The sequence below is a fragment of the Dipodomys spectabilis genome, unplaced genomic scaffold (genome assembly GCF_019054845.1).
Source record: "Dipodomys spectabilis isolate Male_0828 unplaced genomic scaffold, ASM1905484v1 ptg000063l, whole genome shotgun sequence".
NCBI lineage: Eukaryota > Metazoa > Chordata > Mammalia > Rodentia > Heteromyidae > Dipodomys > Dipodomys spectabilis.
Genome location: NW_024870740.1, coordinates 6,025,708 through 6,046,154, shown reverse-complemented (window position 1 = coordinate 6,046,154; position 20,447 = coordinate 6,025,708). Strand labels below are relative to the sequence as shown.

Sequence of the window (20,447 nt, the reverse complement as noted above, 5' to 3'; positions counted from 1 at the left end):
CTGTTTTAACCAATTAAAAATAAAATAGACTGGGGATTTGGCTCAGTGGTATAGTCCTTGTCTTGTATGAGAAAGGCCCTAGGTTCAATGCTCAGTAACACACACATATACTAAGAGAGTAGCTTTAAATGTAGTTATATATCATTCTCTTCTCCTTTGTCTAAATATACCAAACCCTTAACTAGAATAATTTCCCATTATCTAGCATATTATTTAAAAAAAATCTTACTACAACACATAACCAATCTACAGAAAAGTGGATAAATATACAATGACAGTTAACAGCGTTTTACAGAGAACATGAGTATAATTACAACCTGACTCTTAAAAATGGGTCTGGAAAAGCCCATACTGCCACCTTCTGTGCCTTCCACCAAACCCCTTCCTTGCCTCCACAGGTACTGACTGACACCATTGTTCACCAATTCCTAAATAATTTAGCAATGACAACTTGAGCCTACGGGTTTTTTATGGAAATATAGAACGCCTGCCTTCTGTTTTTCCACATCCTGTTTTATTTTGTTTCATTTATGTTCTTTATTGAAGGTAGAGTCAGGATGATTTCCCTTTGGTAAAGGATGACATTGTTTGTCTCATGATTTGTTTATGTTTACTGCTGTTATGTTGGTGAACATTTGGCTTATTTTCAGTTTGAGCTATAGAAAATAGTGCTGATCTGAGTATTTTTTGCATTTCTCCTCTGAATTTACATTCTGTCCTGTATATGGTCACATTACTCTTTTAGATAGTTAGATTATGATCACTTCTCCATTGTAAACCCTGAGAAAAATTACTGTCTTCATTGGAAGTGAAAATAAGCGTAAACATCAGTTAATTCGTAGACTTATCAACACCTTACTATTCGCCTTAATGACACTATAACAGATTGACAGAATTATCACAATGCATATAACATCAACCATCAGGCCATAATTACATATGTATGTAATATATGTGTGTATATAATATGTATGTACTACCTAGTCCAGTAAGGGAGGAAATATGCATAAGACTAGTTATAATAATATTATTAAAAAATAACTAAGCTATGAAAGTTGTATAGATAAAACATAATTGTGGCCCAGAAAAAAGTGTGACACCTTTAAAGTGGGACAAATGAAAGTAAGCCTTGGAGAAATGATGCCATTTAAATCTGACTCTCAAGGATGTGTAAGAATTGATTTGTAAAACTGGGTGAGAAGTCATTCCAAAGCAGAGCACCGATGCAGACAGAGGTAAGGCAACTAGGGGCAGTTATAGAAAACCTGTACTAATTCAAATTGGCAAATGCATGAGGATTAAAAGTAGTCTTTTTAATCATTTATTAAGCAAAGATGTATTTATTTCACTAACAACACAAACTCAGAGTAATAATAATACAAAAGACACAGGAGCTCTTGTCTCCTTAAAGCATACAACTTAGAAGGGGAAGACAAACAACGGTTAATAATTGGGCAAACACAACATCAAAACTGGTATAAACTTGAAAAGACAGAATGTAATAGCAACAGGACTTGATTGCCCTATGAGAAAGAACAAGAAAAAAGTTATCTTAAGAAGAATTTTATATAAAAGTGGAATTATACTGTAGCTGGTACTGGGTTTGAACCCAGGGCCTCTTCTTGGGCAATACCTACTTGAGTCATGCCCTTGCCCAAATCATTTAGCTTTCATTATCAAGTTTTTTCAACGTGGCTCTAGGTCTGCCAAGGCACAAAAATTTGTGAGGCTCCATCTCAAGCAACAATTGGGAGCATAGTGGACATCTGTTACCCCAGCAATGGGGAGAACCACAATGGCAAGCTTGTTGTCCCCAGAGACTTGGGAAAGCACAAATAGGAGAAAGGCAGCCCAGACCAAAGGGAAATAAAGTGAGAACCTATCTAGAAAATAACCAATGTAAAAAGGAGGGCTAGAGGGATGGTTCAAGTGGTAGAGTACCTGTGAGCAAGGTTAAATTCAGTCTCCAGTATGGGAGTTGAGCGGGGGGGGGGGGGGGGGGGGGGCGGCGGGGGGGGGGGGTAGCTAAAGAGTCCCGAATATCTATCTTACAAAAACCTAAAGTTTCTCCAGATATACAAGCCAATTCTTTCTTGAAAGTCTTCAGAGGACTTGTTCAAGAGCACATCCTGAGATAATTCTTTCTTCTCAATCCCATCCTTCCTCCTTCCTCAACAAATCCTGTTTTAGGACTCCCAAAACGCACATAGGTGTTGGATACCTCTTCAGCTCCTGTCGTGAGTATGGCTGATTGCCACTTGTCCACTCTAGGGTGGTGTCTGGTGTCACGTAGGTGGAATTCCATTCCTTTACCCCCTACATTCCGGAAGCCCGGCTCTTCTAGCCTACCACAGCCTCCCATCAACCCGGGGAAGCCCTGAAAACGAGATTTCAGACTGTGCTCCTTAAACGGAGGGGCCCCCTGGGCTTGGTACACACCCGAGACCCCAAGAGGCTTTGGACTTTCTTTTTCTTACATGCTGAAAAACCCTCTATAGCTCACAAGGGCGTTAACTACCTTCGAGACACCGTGGTCTGGGATTAGTCGGGAACTGCGTTACCCAGGCCTCTCTTTCCCAGCATCCTAGTAACACCTGCGCTACAGTCTCTGACTTACAAAAAGCTCCAAAGACATAGAACGAAGGAGAGGAGGGAGGGAAGGAGAGAGGGATGGAGCGAGGGGGAGGGAGGGAAAGAGAGAAAGAGGGGGGGTTCATAAGAAACCGATGAGAACTATTCGGTTTTGGAAAAGGAGACGTAGTTCTCAGCCACCGCAACCCCAGCACTTACGCCCGGCTTCCGGCGTGGCCACGCCCCCCGGCAGGCTCCGCCCCCCGAGCCCGGCGCGAGTTGCGCGCGCAGGCTTGCCCCGCCCCTTGGGCTCCGCCCCGCCCTTTCCAGCGCTAGAAAGATGGCGGAGTTGGACATTGGGCAGCACTGTCAGGTGGAGCACTGCCGGCAGCGAGGTGATCCCTGCTCCCACCCCTGCGCCCCCCCTCATCTTCCCCTTCTCCAGCCTCGGGGCTCGGCCGTGACGTCAGAGATGATGAAGGCGGTGGCTGGGGAGGGCCGGTCTGTGGAGCGGGGGTGTCCGTGCTTTTGGTGGTTGCTCCTGAGTATTAAGGGGTAGAACAAAAACAAAGCACACGTGTTCTCCTCGGTCTCCGAGCCGTTCCGGGAGACGCCGCGGCCGGGCTCCCCGCGGCTCCTCAGGGGAACCACCCGCGCGCTCGCTCCTCCCCGGTGACTGGCGGGAGAGGGGGCGGGGCCACGGCACGAGGGCGGGGCCAGGGGCGCGAGGGCGGGGCCAGGGGCGCGAGGGCGGGGCCAGGGGCGCGAGGGGTCCGACCTCCAGGGACCGCAGCTCCACGCTGGCCGCGGCCACCGCGCACACCGCGGACAAGCTGCGTTCTCAGGCCTGCTCCTTTAGCCAACAGGTGAAGGAGTTGAGGAGTCGGGCTCCTCCGGCGATGAGCGAGCGTGTGGGAGAAGGCTTTCATATCAGATTCCCAAAAGGCTACTGATTCTAAAATTACTCCTGTTATCAGTATATTATTATTAGTATCTTCTTCTCCACCTAGCCATTTTTTTTTCATTCGTAATTATCGGTGGAGCTGGCGTTTCCCGAGCTTTGATTTGGTGTTGGGTACATGTGGGCTAGTGCTAACACTGAAGAGTTTTCAGAGTACTAAGTGTTAATACGGTGATGGAGTCTGTTGGACAGGTGGACACAGATAACCCACTGGCAGTGTGTCAGGGGCTTCAGGATGCCCCTCACCCTCCTGGAACCAGGAATTCTTGAAGCATTAGCGGACATGGGCAGCTCAGACTTTGGTACTCCAGATATGTATGCACATAGGTTGACAGTTAGACTCCCCCTGAAGCTTCTGTTCTTGGTAGCAAGTTTCGGAATGGCTCTGTTGAAAGAGACTCCCTCCCGGGTAGCCCTCAGATTTAACGTAAGTGCCACAATTTATTAATGATAACCTGCTGTGGTGACACTATCCCTGTTAGGTTCTTGTTACTTACAGCACTCTGAATTTGTAACTTTCATCATTGGCTTTAAAACCAGCCACTTAGCAGGCAAGAACTTGTTTTCTGCTTCTTATTTCTTAGTGTGTGTGTGTGTGTGTGTGAGAGAGAGAGAGAGAGAGAGAGAGACAGACAGACAGACAGACAGACAGACGGACAGACAGAGATGGGGGATTAGGGCTTGAACTCAGGGTCTGGGCACTGCCCCTGAGCTGCTTATGCTCAAGGCTAGCACTCATGGAATTTTCTTCCTGGGCTGACTTGGAACAGTCCTCAGAGCTCAGCCTTTTAAATAGCTAGGATGACAGGTGTAAGCCACCAGGACATGGTTCTGTAGTCCTTTCTTATGGAATTTTAGCCATCCCAGTTTTGACTGTGCTGCATCTGATGTGTCTGATTTCTCTAGTGAGTCTAAAAATATCATCTAGCCTGTGTCTGTGATATAATTCATTGTCATTTCCAACTTCACACATCTTTAGTGTCATTAGTTGAGATGAGACAGGGCCTATCTAAGACAGCAAAAGGGCTAAAATTTAGAATAACTTAAGAGAGGGTATCAAGTTATCTTAATTCTTCTTGGGCCCTCCTGGTTTGCATCTAGTATTTAATTGTGTACCAGAAATCTCAAAATGGCATATATGTATGATGTTTTCCATATTGAAAATACATAAAAGTTTGCTGAATGTTGCATGCTTCTGTTTCTTTCATGTACTGACACTTGTATCTTTAATTACTTGGTATGAAAAGGAAGCTCATAATAACAGCAATGACAGTTCATCATATGTTTCTACCAATGTAATTATATAGGAGTCTCTTTTGGTTGCTTACCAACTCTTGTTTTTATTTTGGATTAAAATACCCACCCTGTAGGAGGCAATTGTAAAACGCTTTATTATTATTTTCTTTTAAAGAATAGGCTGCCTAAAACATTTTCTAGTACTTGGTTTCTAGTATTTAATTTCACAAGTTTTCTCAGATATGCTATTAGGATTATAAATACAAGTTAATTCTGACTTGAGGGGCTGCTTGATAAGCTGTTCTGTTTTGTTTCGGAAAGCTGTTTTCTTTCATTTTGGAATTCTTCAAGACAACCTTCAGAGAATGATCACTGGAGTTTCATTATTAAGTACCATATTTAACATTATCAAGCATTGGAATCAGAATTAAAACCCAGGTTTTTCACTCCAAATGCAGAATTTTTGCAGTGTATATTCTAGAAAATAACAATTAATAAATCTTAGAAGCAAAACAGAAAAAGGAAAGTAATACCAAAATCTTTTTCTAATTTAACAAAGCTACTACAAGTAACATCTTGTTCATTCAGTTACGTTTTGCCAATTATTGACGTGACCAAAAAAAAATACATGTTGACTTCTTACATTGAAATATTAGTCAGAAAGTGTTGTCCTGTTTATGTGACCAGAACTTTTAAGGTGTTCTTTGTTTTCTTCTGTTTTATTTTACTTAAAATAACTAAATGAAAAAATCACATACTGACCAGTACTTACCACATTTCCCCCTGATTTTAGATTTTCTTCCATTCGTTTGTGATGGTTGTTCAGGAATCTTCTGGTAAGTTGTTTTTTATACAGGATTTGAAATTACTTTTGGTGTTTGTAATACAGGGTTAATTTCTGAAAAGAATAGTGATTTGGAGTAATTCTAACTTTAGCCATGGACATGTACTATTCAATAAAGTAATCAAGAAAAAGGCAAAGTGACTTGTCATAGGTTCTGATCATACTTATATGTGACTATCACATACATGTATGTGTCCTTTATTACAAGGAGAAAATATTTACAATGTAAAAATATGGTAAAAGAATCAGGCTATGATTACTGTTGTTTAGCATCAGTAAATGAAAAGAGCCCAACATATATGTTAAGAGGATTTGAACACCATGCAAAGTAAAATCTGGACCCTAACAAAGCATTTGGAGAAACTTATTTTCTTTACATTTAGCATTTCACTTATTAAACTAGACACAGAAAAAATATCTTTCAGAATATAATTGAGGAAGATACATTAGAAGTAAATAAAAGTACTGTATTTTTTATCACTCAAGATTGAAACACTCCTTGATGTTTTACTACTGATGATTTTATTGATTCTTTAAAGAATAATGGGGATTGAAAGACTTATTTGTATTTTTATACACTTGAAATGACTCAAAGCAGAGGTAATTAAGAGTGGTGAATTGCTTTTACACATACTGAAGTTGAATATTTGTGTTTCAATTCTGAAGATGTACATACTCCATCTTTAACATATCTGGCCTTTTAGTTCATTCTTGCATAAACAGTAGTGTGAGTGTAATGTTTCTTGAGGATGCCAGTCATTAAAAAGCTCAGATTGTTCAGCTTATCTTTAAGTGCTTTGTTTAATTGCATTTAAATAAACACTTTTTTAAAAATTATTCAAGCCTTGAACACAGAAGCAAGGACTCTCATGGTTGTCCTGAGGTATGTTTATTTTTTCTTATCTGATAAAATGTTTGTGTTCATGTAATTTGATTCAGAATTTGATTAGAAATAAAACTAGTCAGTGCACCAGAGGAGGTGGGGCTGTGACTCTAAGTGATAGAGTGCTAGTCCTGAGCATAAGAGCTCAGGGATGGCACCCAAGCCTTGAGTTCAAGCCCCATGACCGACCAAAAAAAAAAAAAAGTTGACACCCTAAATTAATTGTGCAAAGAGGCTTTTGGTTTGCTTACATTATTTATTTCTATTTTAAAGAAAAAATTGTCTACTTTAGTATTTTCAGATTTTATCCTTAGGTTTGAACTAGGCTGTGGCTGCTGTCCCTGAGCTTTCTTGCTCAATGCTAAAGCTCTGTAACTTGAACTCCATTTCCATCTTTTCAGTGGTTAATTAGAGATAAGAGTCTCAAGGACTTTTCTGCCCAGATTGGCTTAGAACCTCAATTCTTAGACCTCAGTCTCCTGAATAGCTAGGATTACAGGTATGGACCACTGATGCCCTGCTCTATCCTCAGAATTCTTATTCCTTAGCATTTCTCTTTAGGAGGTCCACTAATAGCATTAAGCCATCTGTTTACAAATATACATGCACAAAAGGGCTGAGAAAATGGCTCAAGTTGTGGACTAATTGCTTAACATACACTAGGCCCTGATTTCAATCCCTAGTTTCATTTTAAAAAAAAAAGTTTTTTTTGTTTTGTTTTGTTTTTTTGGTTGGTCGCAGGACTTGAACTCTGAGCCTAGGCGCTGTCCCTCAGCTCTTCAGCTCAAGGCAAGCACTCTACTACTTGAGCCACAGCACCACTTGCTAGTGGTTTATTGGAGGTAGAAGTCTCATGGTCTTTCCTGCACGGGCTGGCTTTGAACTGTGATCCTCAGATCTCAGCCTCCTGAGTAGCTAGGATTACAGGCATGAGCCACCAGCACCCGGCTAAAAAAAGAAGTTTTTAAAGCAAAGAATACACCTGGCTGATGGTTTATGGCTGTAATCCCATGTAATCCCAGCACTCAGGAGGCTGAGGCAGGAGTTTTGTGAGTTTGAGACCAACCTGGGATATATATATATATATATATATATATATATATATATATATATATATATATATACACATATATATACATATACATATACATATATATACATATACATATATACATATATATATACACACACATACACATATACATCTATATAATAAATAGTTGTTTTAATTTAGAAGATCAATATAGCATATTAGGAAGATTATAAAAATGTAGAACAGTCAGCAGAATAATTCCCACAAGCATTATAATTTTTTTCCTTCTAGTAATAGGGCTTGAACTCAGGACCTTGAGCCCATTTGGTTTCCTTGCTCACAGATGGTACTCTACTACTTAAGCCTGGCCCCCAGCTCTATAATTTTTTATAAGAGTTTACAACTTGATCTAGTAAGTTCAAACAAATGTAATAGGAATGGTAGCTTCCTAAATGGATTAGTATATTGCTTTAAATGTGAATATAATAGCATATTCCTCCTTTTTACATTTTCAGGTAACTATAATCAATGAGAGAGTTCAGACAAATACACATAAATCTTACCCGTGTTCCTACAAGGACTGTACTGAGAAGGAGCTTGTGGCAGTCATATGTCCATTCTGTGAGAAGAATTTTTGCTTAAGGTTATCTCTTAGACCATTCAGCTTTGTATCTCTATTTGAATTGTGTACAAACGCATGAATTTTATTGTCACTTTCCTGTTGATTGTAGACATCGTCATCAGTCAGATCATGAGTGTGAAAAACTGGAAATCCCAAAGCCTCGTATGGCTGCCACTCAGAAACTTGTTAAGGACATTATTGGTAAGTCACCAGAAAATGTCTTTTGTTATCTTATTGCTGTATATTCTGTTAATTCCAGGGCCCTTGCCTCTTATATCTGTTTACCAATTATAGGTGTCATTAACATGCTCAGTGACAGTAGCTTGCATTTTAAATTCATTGTTGTGGTATTCCTCATAAGGCCTATCTTAGCTATGAAACTTAGAAATACATGGAAGTATCCAACCAGATGGTTTCGTTTGCTGTGATAAGACTGATAGATTGGACTGTTTTCTGTAAACATTATACATGTTGGGGGGAGGGTGATAACAGGGTGATACACAAATGGAGAGAGGAAGGGTGAACAAATACAGTCATTATTCTATGTTTATTTTTCACAAATGATACCATTTAATTTGTGGACAGGGATGGGATGGGGAAATAGGAGAGAGGAAGATGTAAGGGTGACATAGATCAAGATACAGTGTACTCATAACCTGCCTTATGAAGTTGAAACCCCTTTGTACAACTACTTAATAAAAAGAAATAAAAAGAATGAACGAAGTGTAATAAGCCTATTTAGCTATACTATGAATACTACGACTGATAAGAGTTACCAGACAACAATATTATCTGTGACTTAGATTAGTCTTTCTGCCAGTTATTCTCTATTAAGGAAAGTGCCTTCATTAAAATCTTCCTAACCAAACCCAAAGTTTTTCTTGCAGAAACATTAGTAGCCACTTTAGATTAAATAGACTTAAGTTGTAAGGGACACATAACAGTGAATTTTTAATGTGGAGATTGCTTAGATCAACCTCAATTACATTTTTCCATTAGTCTGTGAACATGATACTTACAAAAATCAATGTGGTTTATGTACATCTCTAGTGTGTATAATGTTCCAGGACTTTATTCTATAAATGTTTTATAATATAATGTAATGTATAAGTGCTGACATGCTTACACTTATTTCTTAGATTCCAAGACAGGAGAGATAGCAAATAAACGACGGAAGGGTGCCAAAAATAGTGAGACAGCCGCAAAGGTTGCATTGATGAAATTAAAGATGCATGCCGATGGGGATAAGTCATTGCCACAGGTTGGTCTGAGACATTTTGAAAAACAAAATAATTTCCATGGTTGATTCTTCCTCCATCTCATCAAATAACAGTTAACACAAACTTGGTATGTATCATTCCTAGCAACACGTGGTATATGGTCTTCATGAATAACAAACTTTTGTGGTGCTTTGTTTTTTTTTTAACTTTACACAGATGATAGTGATTACATATATGTTCTATCATACCTTTTTCCCTATCTTGGCATTTTTCCATGCCAGTACTTTTTATCTAGTTTATTCAATTGCTCTTTCCTTTTCTACTTGTTATTCTTTTGCTTCTCTCTTTCCTATCATCTTTTTCATTTGAATTTTGTTATTTCTTTTCATCCTACTGATTTAGATAACATTGATTATAGTTTTCTTATTTTAGTAATTATCCTTAATATTTCCCTTTTTAAAATTTCATTAGCTGTTTTTATAATTGCCAAGGCTTCAATATAGTTTTAAAAGCTGCATTAAAAAACAAAAATCTCGGGCTGGGAAGGTGGCTCAGTGGTAGAGCGCTTGTCTTGCATGCCTGAGGCCCTGGGTTCGATTCCTCAGCACCACATAAGCAGAAAAAGCTGGAAGTGGTGCTGTGGCTCAAGTGGTAGAGCGCTAGCCTTGAGCTGAAGAGCTGAGGGACAGCGCCCAGGCCCAGAGTTCAGGCCCCATGACCAGACCCCAGAAAAACAAAACAAAACAAAATCTCCAGTGCCAGGCTCCGGTGGTTTACGCCTGTAATCCTAGGCTACTCAGAAGGCTGGGATCTGAGAATTGAGGTTTGAAGCCAACCGGGGGAAGAAAAGTTCCCGTTATCTCCAGTTAAACATCAAAAACCGGAAGTCGAGCTGTGGCTCAAAGTGGTAGAGTGCTAGCCTGGCGCAAAAGAGCTCAGGGACAGTGCCCAGGCTCTGAGTTCAAGCCCCATAATCACCACCCCGACAACAAATAAAATACCTCCAAACATACCTTCATATGTACCACACCCATTTCCCTCTCCAGCAGTGATTCTCAACTGCAGGTGATTGTTACAGCTGGAGCTGGAGTGCTACTGAGATCTAATGCATAGAGGTCAAGGATACTCTAAACATCATACAAAGTGGAGGACAGTGCTGGCATCAGAGTTTTCTGGTGCAAAAATGTCCAACTAGACTGGTTGTATAACTCAATGGTAGAGTATTTGCCTACCACTTGAGGCCCTGTGTTCAGTTCCCAACAATGTCCCCCCCAAAAGATGTTAGCACTGAACAAGTCAAGAACACTTAACCTTAAAGCATCTAATGTTGTTCGCATTATTAATTTTTATAGCACCTACGTTCTAGCAGCCCTCTAATACATTTCATCCTTGCAACAGACTGACGTCTGTACTGTTGCAGATGAGAAAACTGAGGCACAAAAAACTGAGTAACTTCATAGCAGCATAGCTGGTAAGGGGAAAACCAAGCAGTTCTACTTTAAAGACCATTTTCTGAATATGCTTGAGAGTGTATGAAACACTGTACAAGTCTATAAATAAAACCTACTCTCCTTATCATAATTGCTTGTCTGTGTTATGCAAATAGATTTGTTGGGGATATGCATTTGTATGTGTACATGCATATATATTCACATTCCTAGGTAATAGGTATATATACACATGCACACATAAAATACATGCACATATTCATGTCTGTGTATATACATGTGTGTATTTATATAGGTCTTGATATATAATGCAGGCTTCCTCAAACTCGTGATCCTCCTACTCAGCTTCCCATAAGGGAGGATTACACAGTTGTGCTACTGTGCCCAGTTTTCATCATGTTCTTCAAAAGCTGGATCATATTCCATGATGTATGTAGCTGGACTGTTACTTATTTACTTCATTTTACTTATTTTGTGGTTCTATATTTTTTTAATCTCATTTAATACTCTTCTATGTTGTAAGTATAGCATGATGGTGGTGCAACTGTGTTTCAGAGAAAGCTTCTCTCATGGCAACTGAGAAGCAGGGGTGGAGTGGGAAGGACGGTAGTAGTAGATTTCAGTTGCTGTCTGTCCCACATACCAGTCATCTCTGGAGACGACAGACAGATCCAGACAAAGAGCTTTCCTAATTCTAGAGGAGTCTCTCACTCTGATCAAGATGACAATTAAGATTAAACCATGCATATCCTTTGATATGATTTGAGTTATCTTTTTATTTGCATGGTCAACATATAGAAACAGACTACAACAGGTAGTAAGCCTTTATAATCAATCTGCTTTAGAAACGTCCTTTAAAATTGATCAAAAGTTATCAAATGTATTGATTTTGCTTACGTTTCTCATTGACCTATCAATGTTCTCAATTTTTCTAAAATCATTTAATTCCTATTTTGGTTTTCACCAGAATTTTTAAAACTTTTTCAGTTTTCATTAATCTATCAGGATTTTCCCCCCTCTGTTAGGGTTTGAATTCAGTTAGTGAGCTTGCTCAGCTCACTAACCTGCACTTTACCACTTGAGCCACACCCCCAACTCAGCTTTTTGATGGTTATTTTGGAGATAGAATATTAGGGACTTTTCTGCCTAAGGTGGCTTTGAGTCAACATCCTCCATGTCTCAATCTCATAACTGGCTAGGATTATAGACTTGAGTAACCAGTACCCAGCAAAGTTGATGGTTTTTTTTTCTTCAGAACTGGAATTTGAACTCAGGGCTTCTAGGAAGGTACTTTACCACTGAGCCATGCCTCTAGTCCTTGGATTTTTATTTTTATATTTGAACTGGACCAATCTTAGTTTTTCTATCACTGATGGTTAAATAAATCATCATTGCTCAGTTGAATTGCTCAACTGAATTGAAATATCAAAATATTATATATGGACTTGATTTTTAAATATCCTATTCTGTTTCACCTCCTAGTTGTTTTTTAAAGTCATATGTTAATACCAAATGGATTTGTACAGACATTTTTTTTTTTTTTGCAGTACTGGGACTTGAACTCTGGGCGTAGGCTCTGTCTCTAAGATTTTTTTGCTCAAGGCTAATACTCTAGCCACAGTGCCACTTCCAGTTTTTTCTGAGTAGTTTATTGGAGATAAGAATATCAAGAACTTTCCTGCCCAGGCTGTCTTTGAACCATCATCCTCAGATCTCAGCCTCTTGGGGTGCTAGGATTCCAGGCATGAGCCACTGGTGCCCAGCTTGTTAAATGTTCTAATAATATAATTCTTGGATAGTACATTTATCTTTCTATCCCTCTCCTTGCACATCAGTTCTTTTCTACCTATTTTATGTTTTTCCCCCTGGCCCACTCACCCAGAGCATCTACTTCAAATTAAAACTTGAGGTTTCAAGTTTGTGCTTCTGCTCTACAGAGATTTTTCAGATTATGATAGATGCATTTACTAAGATGAAGAGCCTTGACTTAGTTCACTCTCAGGATTCTATCTATGCTTTTCTGCTTTCTTGAAAATTAACTTACATGGACATAAGTCACCATTCAGTAGCCACTTCTTTAATCGCCTTTCTTAGAGCTTCTCTTTATAAGCAGTGAGTCTGTTGAGAAACTGTGTCCTTCCCTCTGTGCTAATGATGTTAGTTCCCACTCACTCATGGTCCAATCTATGGAATCCTTTTCTGGCACCAGACAGACTATATATTCTTTTTTGAGAGAGAACTTCTGTAGTCCAAGCTGGTCTCAGAGTCATGATTCTCCTGTATTTTCATTTTTGATCCTCAGATACATTTATCATTTTTAAAGATAATACTATATCTTTCTAAATTTCTCTTTTTATATTTATACCCTTACTACTTTGTTTTTTGAACAAGGGCTGATAGAATTGGCCCAGAGTGGACTTTTCCAATTTTGTTCTCTCACCCTCTCTCTTTCTCTCTCATTAGTCATGGTGACTTCTTTTCCCTCATTCCTTCCTTCCTTCCCTCCTTCCTTCCTTCCTTTTTTTCTTTCTTTTGTGCCTATGTACTGGTTATTTACAGTAATACACTTCACTGAACTCCTTAGTCTCTCTTCTGAGACAGAAATTAATGTTGAGTCTAAAATAATTGTGATCACTTGACAATGCAGAAAGATGCCTTGGTTGTATCCATTTTTTTTTTTTTTTAATTGTGGGAACTGATCTGAAAGCAGCACTAGTTTCTTTGATCCCAAAATTTCTGCTATCAGCTAAGCACCTGTTGGCTCAGGCCTATAATCCTAGCTACTCACTTTCCGACCATAAAATCTTAGCAAAAGACCCTGATTGGCTTGACTGGTCACATTCCAGTCTTTGTACAGGTCACCTTCCCCAGGGCCTTGGGTTTTATGCCTATACATTTAGGTGGATACTGGACTTGTAAAAGTGGTCTTCCCAATAAAAGATGCATCATTAATATCTTGAAGAATAGAGGAAGAGATATTACCAAACAAATGTCTAACAGCATATATGTAAATCAGTGTTTTAACTTTCTTTTTTGCAGACAGAAAGAGTTTACTTTCAAGTTTTCTTACCAAAGGGGAGGAAAGAGAAGAGCAAACCCATGTTTTTTTGCCACCGGTGGAGCGTAGGGAAGGTTGTAGACTCTGCAGCTTCCTTAGCCAGTCTTAAAAATGACAATAACAAGTTAACAGCTAAGGTAACATCAAGTTACAATATTTTTCCCTCAGAGTTTTAGGACACTCTTAAGTAAGCGTGTTTATTATGGTATGATATATTTCTCTCTCAACAGAAATTAAGATTATGTCACAGTACTTCAGGAGAAGCCTTACCCTTGGATGATACATTGGAAATGTGGATTACTAAAGAGGATTATCCTTTATATAATGGTGGAAATATTATTTTGGAATATCTTGATGCTGAAGAACAGTCTTTAAAAAATATTGAATCTTACTTGGAATAGTCATTGAAGGATTCAAGCTGGAATCACACACACATAAAAATTCTACATACATGTTTAAATGTTTAAGAAAATTACTTTTATTAGAGATACTGTTTTTGTTTTTGCTCTTTTTATATGCCGATACGGGGGCTTGAACACAGGGTCTTGCAGTCTTGCTTGGCTTTTTCCCTCAAGACTTGTACCATCACTTGAATCATACACTTCTGGCTTTTTGCTGGTTGATTAGGGATAACAATCTCTCAGCTTTGTTTGCTTGAGCTGGCCTCGAACCAAGATCTTCAGATCTCAACTTTCTGAGTAGATAGGATTCCTACTATGAACTACCAGTGCCTGCCTTGTTTTTACTTTCTAAAGTTGCTTTTTATTTTCATTATGTCTTTTATGTTTTTTACTAAGTTGTAATTTTTGTGTTTTAAAGTTTAACTGTATATTGATACCTAATTATTATTAAATTCTTATATTCACCCAGTTTTTATTAGATTCTGCTTTAAAACTAAGACATGTTTCCCTGTTGATGGGTATCAGCTTTGCTTGGCTGTGGTACTTTTTATTGTCATCTTCATCCCTCCTTTCTGTGATTTTGTAGTTTTTATGGCAGAGGGAGAAGGAGATGGCAGATGGCAGTTGGCTCTTAAAAGATATATTTGTAACTTTTGCTATTAGCAGGTCCCATGGTCAAGCTTAATATTAATGGACCAGAGTGTATAGCCTATATCACAATGCATAAATTGATAAATGAACTGTAGAAATTTAGAGATCATCTCATAGAGTTCCCTCTCCCCCTCTCCCCCCCCCCCCCAAGATGTGTTTTGTTACAGCATGTACCAGGCTTTGCTGCCTGGCCTTGAGCATTAGCAGCCATTGACGATGTCTGCTTGCAACTCCATTGATGTATACAAGCCTCCCTCTCATTCATTCTTATAATTTTTTTTCTGTCCCAATGCCCATCTCAACACCTCCAGTCTCCTAAATTTTTGGATAAGCAATCACAGGCCTATAAAGGGAAAATTACTTTCTTGGTGTAACCTAGCTATGCTGAGGTATACTTCTGACAAAAATAATTCCCTCCATTAAGACTCATCTTTTAAAAAATTTATATGAATCTGTTATAAATAAGAACGATGGTATAGATCAACTTCATGATAGCAAAATGTGCTAAAAAATAAGCACATTTTACCAGTAAAGTGAAACTAGTGCTCCTGACTAATATTTTCTGTTTATACTATCAAAGTACTATTATATGAATGGAATAGAAATTATTTCTGTTCTTTGTATTGTACTAATATTATGGACATACAATTGTTGTAATTAAAAGAATAAACTCATTATGTCTATTTTGTCACTTTCAGCTCTTTTTTTTTGTTGTTGTTGGTCGTAGGGCTTTGAACTCTCTCCTTGTGCTCTTCAGCTCAAGGCTATTGCTCTACCACTTTGAGCCACAGTGCCACTTCTGGTTTTCTGGTGGTTAATTGGAAATAAGAGTCTCACAGACATTCTTCCCCTGCTGGCTTTGAACCGCTATCCTCAGATCTCAGCCTCATGAGTAGCTAGGATTACAGGCATAAACCACTGGTGCCCAGCTTATTTCAGCTCTTTCTTTGTGTTTTTATGTATTGAACAGGGTCATATACCTGTGCCCAGGGATAAGAAAACACATCAGAGCATTTTTAGACTTCTACAAACAATTGTGGTTTTTTTCCAATCATGAGTAGGAAGTTCTGAACCATGCATCAAAATGAAACAACAAAACCCCAAAATACCACCACTGTCTACTACTGGGCCTGCATTCTACTTGTCAGTCATTAGTCTCTTAACATGTGACCTTACCAAGTGACAATTGCAGCAGATCCTACAGTAATCATGATGAAATCTGAAAAACATTTACATTGAGTACTATAGATAATTGCTTCTTAAATTCTGTCAAAATAATTTTTATCAGACATTTTGACAAGTTTTAATCAAATGGTATTTATACAATTATGTTGTTTAAATAATTTATGCAATTATATTCTTTTTATAGACTTAAGGTCCCATACTTTTGTTTTATGTAGGACAATAAGAAAAACAAGACACATTGTACTAATGGTGAGGGAATGGAGCTAATCTGTCTCAGTTAATTTTCAAGGGAACTTCCTTTGACCACAATGCCAATCACTTACTTTTCTAATGTTCCTAAATTATGTGGTAACAATCTAGCCATTATTTTCCTATGTAGGGACATGAAAAATAGAATCAATCACACTAGAGTTGTAGGAAAACTTGTTAGCAATCTAAGGATACTACTGAGGCCAGTGTAAGGACTCTACGGTTTTCTTAATGGCAATAGCCATGCAGCCTGACAATGCTGGCCACCTGAATAAATTCCAAGAAAGCAAACATGGTGTCTGGCTTGATCACCATGTTATAACTTGCTCCAGCAAGCAAATATGCAGTAAGTTTTGACTCAAAATATGTCGTTGATTCCCAAAGCCTCCTCAAAGTCTGTGTTAGATTTCTTATACTGCTACTTTTAGTATAAGTTTTCCTAAGCATGGAAAAGAACCAAAAAAAATGACACCAGAATCAAGATGCATTATATACATAAATTTCTTTGTCAAATGGCAAAAATTCAATACATAAACTAAAAACTAAGAAAAGTGAGAAAAGAGGTGGGTAAGAATGTTAAAAGGGGTTACATTGGTAAAGAGATATTGTATTCATAAACTTTTTTGTTAAATGGTAAATCCTTTGTACAACTACTTAAAGAAAATAAAAATATTTAAAAAGCAACAGTGAACAGTTTAAAAAAAAAAAGTCGGGTGCTAGTGGCTCATGCCTGTATTCTTGGCTGCTCGTGGCTGAGATCTGAGGATGGTGGTTCTTTCCTGCCAGCCCAGGCAGGAAAGTCCATAAGACTCATCTCCAATTGACCACCAGAAAAGTGGAAGTGGCACTGTACCTCTAGTGGTAAAGTACTAGTCGAGCAAAAGAGCTCAGACTAGTTCAAGCCCCATGATCAACAAAACAAAAAAGACACTAGGCAGTTAGGTGCTGCATGCCTCTAATCCCTCTACTTGAAAGGCTGATGCAGGTGTATTGTGAATTCTAGACCAATCTTGGCCACACTGTAGACCCTATCAAAAACAATACAAAACAACCACCAAGCCTGGGAATGTGGCTTAGTGGTAGAGCGCTTGCCTAGCATGCATGAGACCCTGGGTTCAATTCCTCAGTAATACATAAACAGAAAAAGACAGAAGTGGTGCTGTGCCTCAAGTGGTAGAGTGCTAGCCTTGAGCAAAAAAAGCTGAGGACAGGGCCCAAGCCCTGAGTTAAAGCCCCAGCACTGGCAAAGAAAACAACAAAAAAACCCAACAACACCTCCATACTGCTTTCCAAAGTGGTTGAACAAGTTTACGTTCCCACCAACAATGAAGTAAGGTTCCTTTCTGTCCACATCCCCTCCAGCATCTGTTGTTGTTAGAGTTCTTGATTTTTGCTGTTCTAACTGGAGTGAGGTGATATCTCAATGTTGTTTTGATTTGCATTTCTTTTATGGCTAGGGATGTTGAACATTTCTTCATGTGTCTATTGGCCATCCTTCTTTCTTCTTCAGAGAAGCTTCTCTTTAAGTCTTTCGCCCACTTATTTATTGGGCAGTTGTTTCTTTGAGGATTTGTTGTTGGGTGGTTTAAATTCTGCCCATGTAATTGTAACCCCTCTGTACAGTATGTTCTCAAATAAAATAAAGTTAAATTAAAAAAAAAAACCCAACAACAACAAAAAACACCACCAAGATCTTAAGTTCAGGTAAATGGGCTGTTTTTCATTAGCAGGAAGAAAAAGACTAGGCTCTGTTGGTGAGAAATTGAACCTGTTAAATGGCATAACTTTTGTTTCAACTACAGGTTAAACAAGTTATGTCACTCTAGATAGTTTTGTATTCATTTGAAAAGTACAGCAGCCCCTCCTACTGGACCTTGAACCGACAATAGTCACTTAACAGCTTTACAGAGTCAGTAAGAGGGAAAAAAACCCAAACAACCTTGTACATTCACCATTTATTTGAGCATTCAAAATGACTAGAATATTTTTCATGATCTTCCTTTTGTTTGTGAGTCTGGGAGAAGCCAAGAAGTCATTTCTCAGTTTTCTGGATATAAAGATGGAGATACTTTTTTTTGAAAAGATTGAAGAAACAGTCATCATCAGATCAAATTATAAAGATAAACAGCCTAACTCCAGCTACCTTTTTGTGAAATTACAAGACCCCAAAGTGCTCCAAGTGGTGAATGTGACCAAGATGACATCGGATGTTACAAATTTTACCATAAACCTACTGATACATCAAGAAGGAGAGACAAATCTGACCCTTCAACTCTGGGACTCTGAAGGTAGGCAAAAAAGACTAATTGAAGAAATAAAGAATATCAGAGTCAAAGTGCAGAAACTGAGCAAAGAGAGATCTGTCCAGGCTCCGGTGCATGTTAATAGAAATATCCTAATGCTGATTCTACCCATGATCCTGTTAAATAAGTGTGCTTTTGGTTGCAAGATTGAATTCCAGGTGCTTCAGTCAGTATGGAGGAGACCTTTACCAGTAATTATTGGGGCAGTTATACAGTTTTTTCTTATGCCATTTTGTGGCTTTCTTTTGTCTCAGATTTTGGCATTGCCTGAGGCACAAGCTTTTGGGTTTATTATGACCTGTACATGCCCAGGAGGGGGTGGTGGTTATCTCTTTGCTCTGCTTCTAGAGGGAGATGTCACTGTGGCCATTTTGATGACTTGCACATCAACATCAATGGCCCTGATAATGATGCCTATCAATTCTTATATATACAGTAGGCTACTAGGTTTATCGGGTATATTTCATATTCCTGTCTTCAAAATTGTGTCAACACTTCTGTTCATACTTATACCAGTATCGGTGGGAATAATCATCAAGAGGAGGGCACCTGCAAAAGCAAATCTTTTAGAAACAATCATCCGACCACTGAGTTTTCTTTTAATGTTGATAGGGATTTGCTTGACTTTCCAGATGGGATCTGTGCTGCTAAAATCAGCTCACCTAGAAGTGCTTCTTTTGGGTCTTTTAGTTCCTGCCTTAGGCTTGTTGCTTGGGTATTCCTTCTCTAACCTGTGCATGCTGCCCCTTCCTGTCTGTAAGACTGTTGCCTTTGAAAGTGGAATGCAAAATAGTTTCCTAGCCCTTGCCATTATACAGTTCTCTTTTTCACAGCCCGAGGCAAACTTTGCTTCTGTGGCTCCTTTTACTATAGCCATGTGTTCTGGCTGTGAAATGTTACTCATCCTTCTGATCTACAGGGCTAAGAAAAGAGGTATCTTTGTCATAGAAAATCAAAATTTTCCCTCAGTCTAAAATTTAAAGCACAGTTACTTGAATCCCTCTCTAGATGAGGTATCATTTACATTGAGTAAAATGCATTGTACTCAAAAACTGACATATTGAATTGAATCCCCTTTGTAAATTACTTACAGATAATAACATTTAAAAATTAAAATATGAAATAATACGTGATCTCAAAGCCACTTACGATCTGGTTAAAATTTTCACATGAAGGTAGATCATACATGCTAAGCACCCAGAGTAAAATGAGTTCAGAAGGAGATATCTTTTAACTGTATTAATTGGAGAACATTTTATAGAGTAGGATGTAAATAGGATACTCGATCATAATCTGTTAAATGAGAAAACATGTAAAAATACGTAGTAATTTTAACATATGTTAAGTATTTAAGGAAGGGTTGTTTGACAAATGCTCACTCAGTGAATGAATAAAGAAATTCCTATTTAGCACTCTCATTAGTTGGTCAGAAGCATTATGTCTTAACCTACATGAAGTACCTCTGCTTTCATAGCTATACACACATCTTGCTGTCTACTCCCCACCCCCCATTACCCTGGAGCAGTTCTCTCTTCTTTTCTCTTTTTATTTTAGTAACTTAATTACACCCCAAATTTCCTATAATACTGTCTTTCCCAGCCTCCTCCTCAATTCTATCACTTTTGTTCCCTTGTATTGCTTCTTTCCTAGCCTTTCCAATTGGTGCTTAGCCTCTGTCCACCTTTCCAATCCCTGTCAAATTAATCAAGAAATCTAATTTTTGTCTTATCTATCTTTCCAGAAAGACTTTTTGTCTTCTATTCCTTAGTGGGACACTTTCAT

General features: G+C 38.5%; 2 protein-coding genes across 4 annotated transcripts; both read left to right on the top strand.

Annotated features, from left to right (window-relative positions):
- The first annotated feature begins 2,890 nt into the window (after positions 1–2,890).
- Zfand1 (zinc finger AN1-type containing 1) lies at positions 2,891–15,611 on the top strand. Of its 3 annotated transcripts, XM_042680711.1 has the most exons (8): positions 2,891–2,966; positions 5,562–5,604; positions 6,456–6,495; positions 8,044–8,171; positions 8,260–8,351; positions 9,290–9,411; positions 13,858–14,013; positions 14,107–15,611. In XM_042680711.1, exons 1-8 carry the CDS (start codon positions 2,912–2,914, stop codon positions 14,275–14,277), a joined length of 807 nt encoding a protein of 268 aa, XP_042536645.1. In that variant the 5' UTR covers positions 2,891–2,911; the 3' UTR covers positions 14,278–15,611. The 3 variants fall into 3 exon arrangements, with proteins under 3 accessions (XP_042536645.1, XP_042536647.1, XP_042536648.1); XM_042680713.1 differs by lacking the exon at positions 8,044–8,171; XM_042680714.1 differs by lacking the exon at positions 6,456–6,495 and having other exon boundaries at positions 2,922–2,966; positions 8,044–8,149.
- A 2,696-nt stretch (positions 15,612–18,307) lies between these two features.
- Slc10a5 (solute carrier family 10 member 5) lies at positions 18,308–19,639 on the top strand. The gene has a single exon (XM_042680696.1). The coding sequence runs from the start codon at positions 18,335–18,337 to the stop codon at positions 19,637–19,639; it is 1,305 nt and encodes a 434-aa protein (XP_042536630.1). The 5' UTR covers positions 18,308–18,334.
- Positions 19,640–20,447: the final 808 nt, after the last annotated feature.

Excerpts from the sequence above, each read along its gene's own strand:
- Zfand1 (XM_042680711.1), top strand. The coding sequence starts at position 2,912 with ATGGCGGAGTTGGACATTGGGCAGCACTGTCAGGTGGAGCACTGCCGG. Across the intron at positions 6,496-8,043 it reads ACTCTCATGGTTGTCCTGAG|GTAACTATAATCAATGAGAG; the intron begins GTATGTTTATTT and ends TTACATTTTCAG. Across the intron at positions 14,014-14,106 it reads ATAACAAGTTAACAGCTAAG|AAATTAAGATTATGTCACAG; the intron begins GTAACATCAAGT and ends CTCTCTCAACAG.
- Slc10a5 (XM_042680696.1), top strand. The coding sequence starts at position 18,335 with ATGACTAGAATATTTTTCATGATCTTCCTTTTGTTTGTGAGTCTGGGA.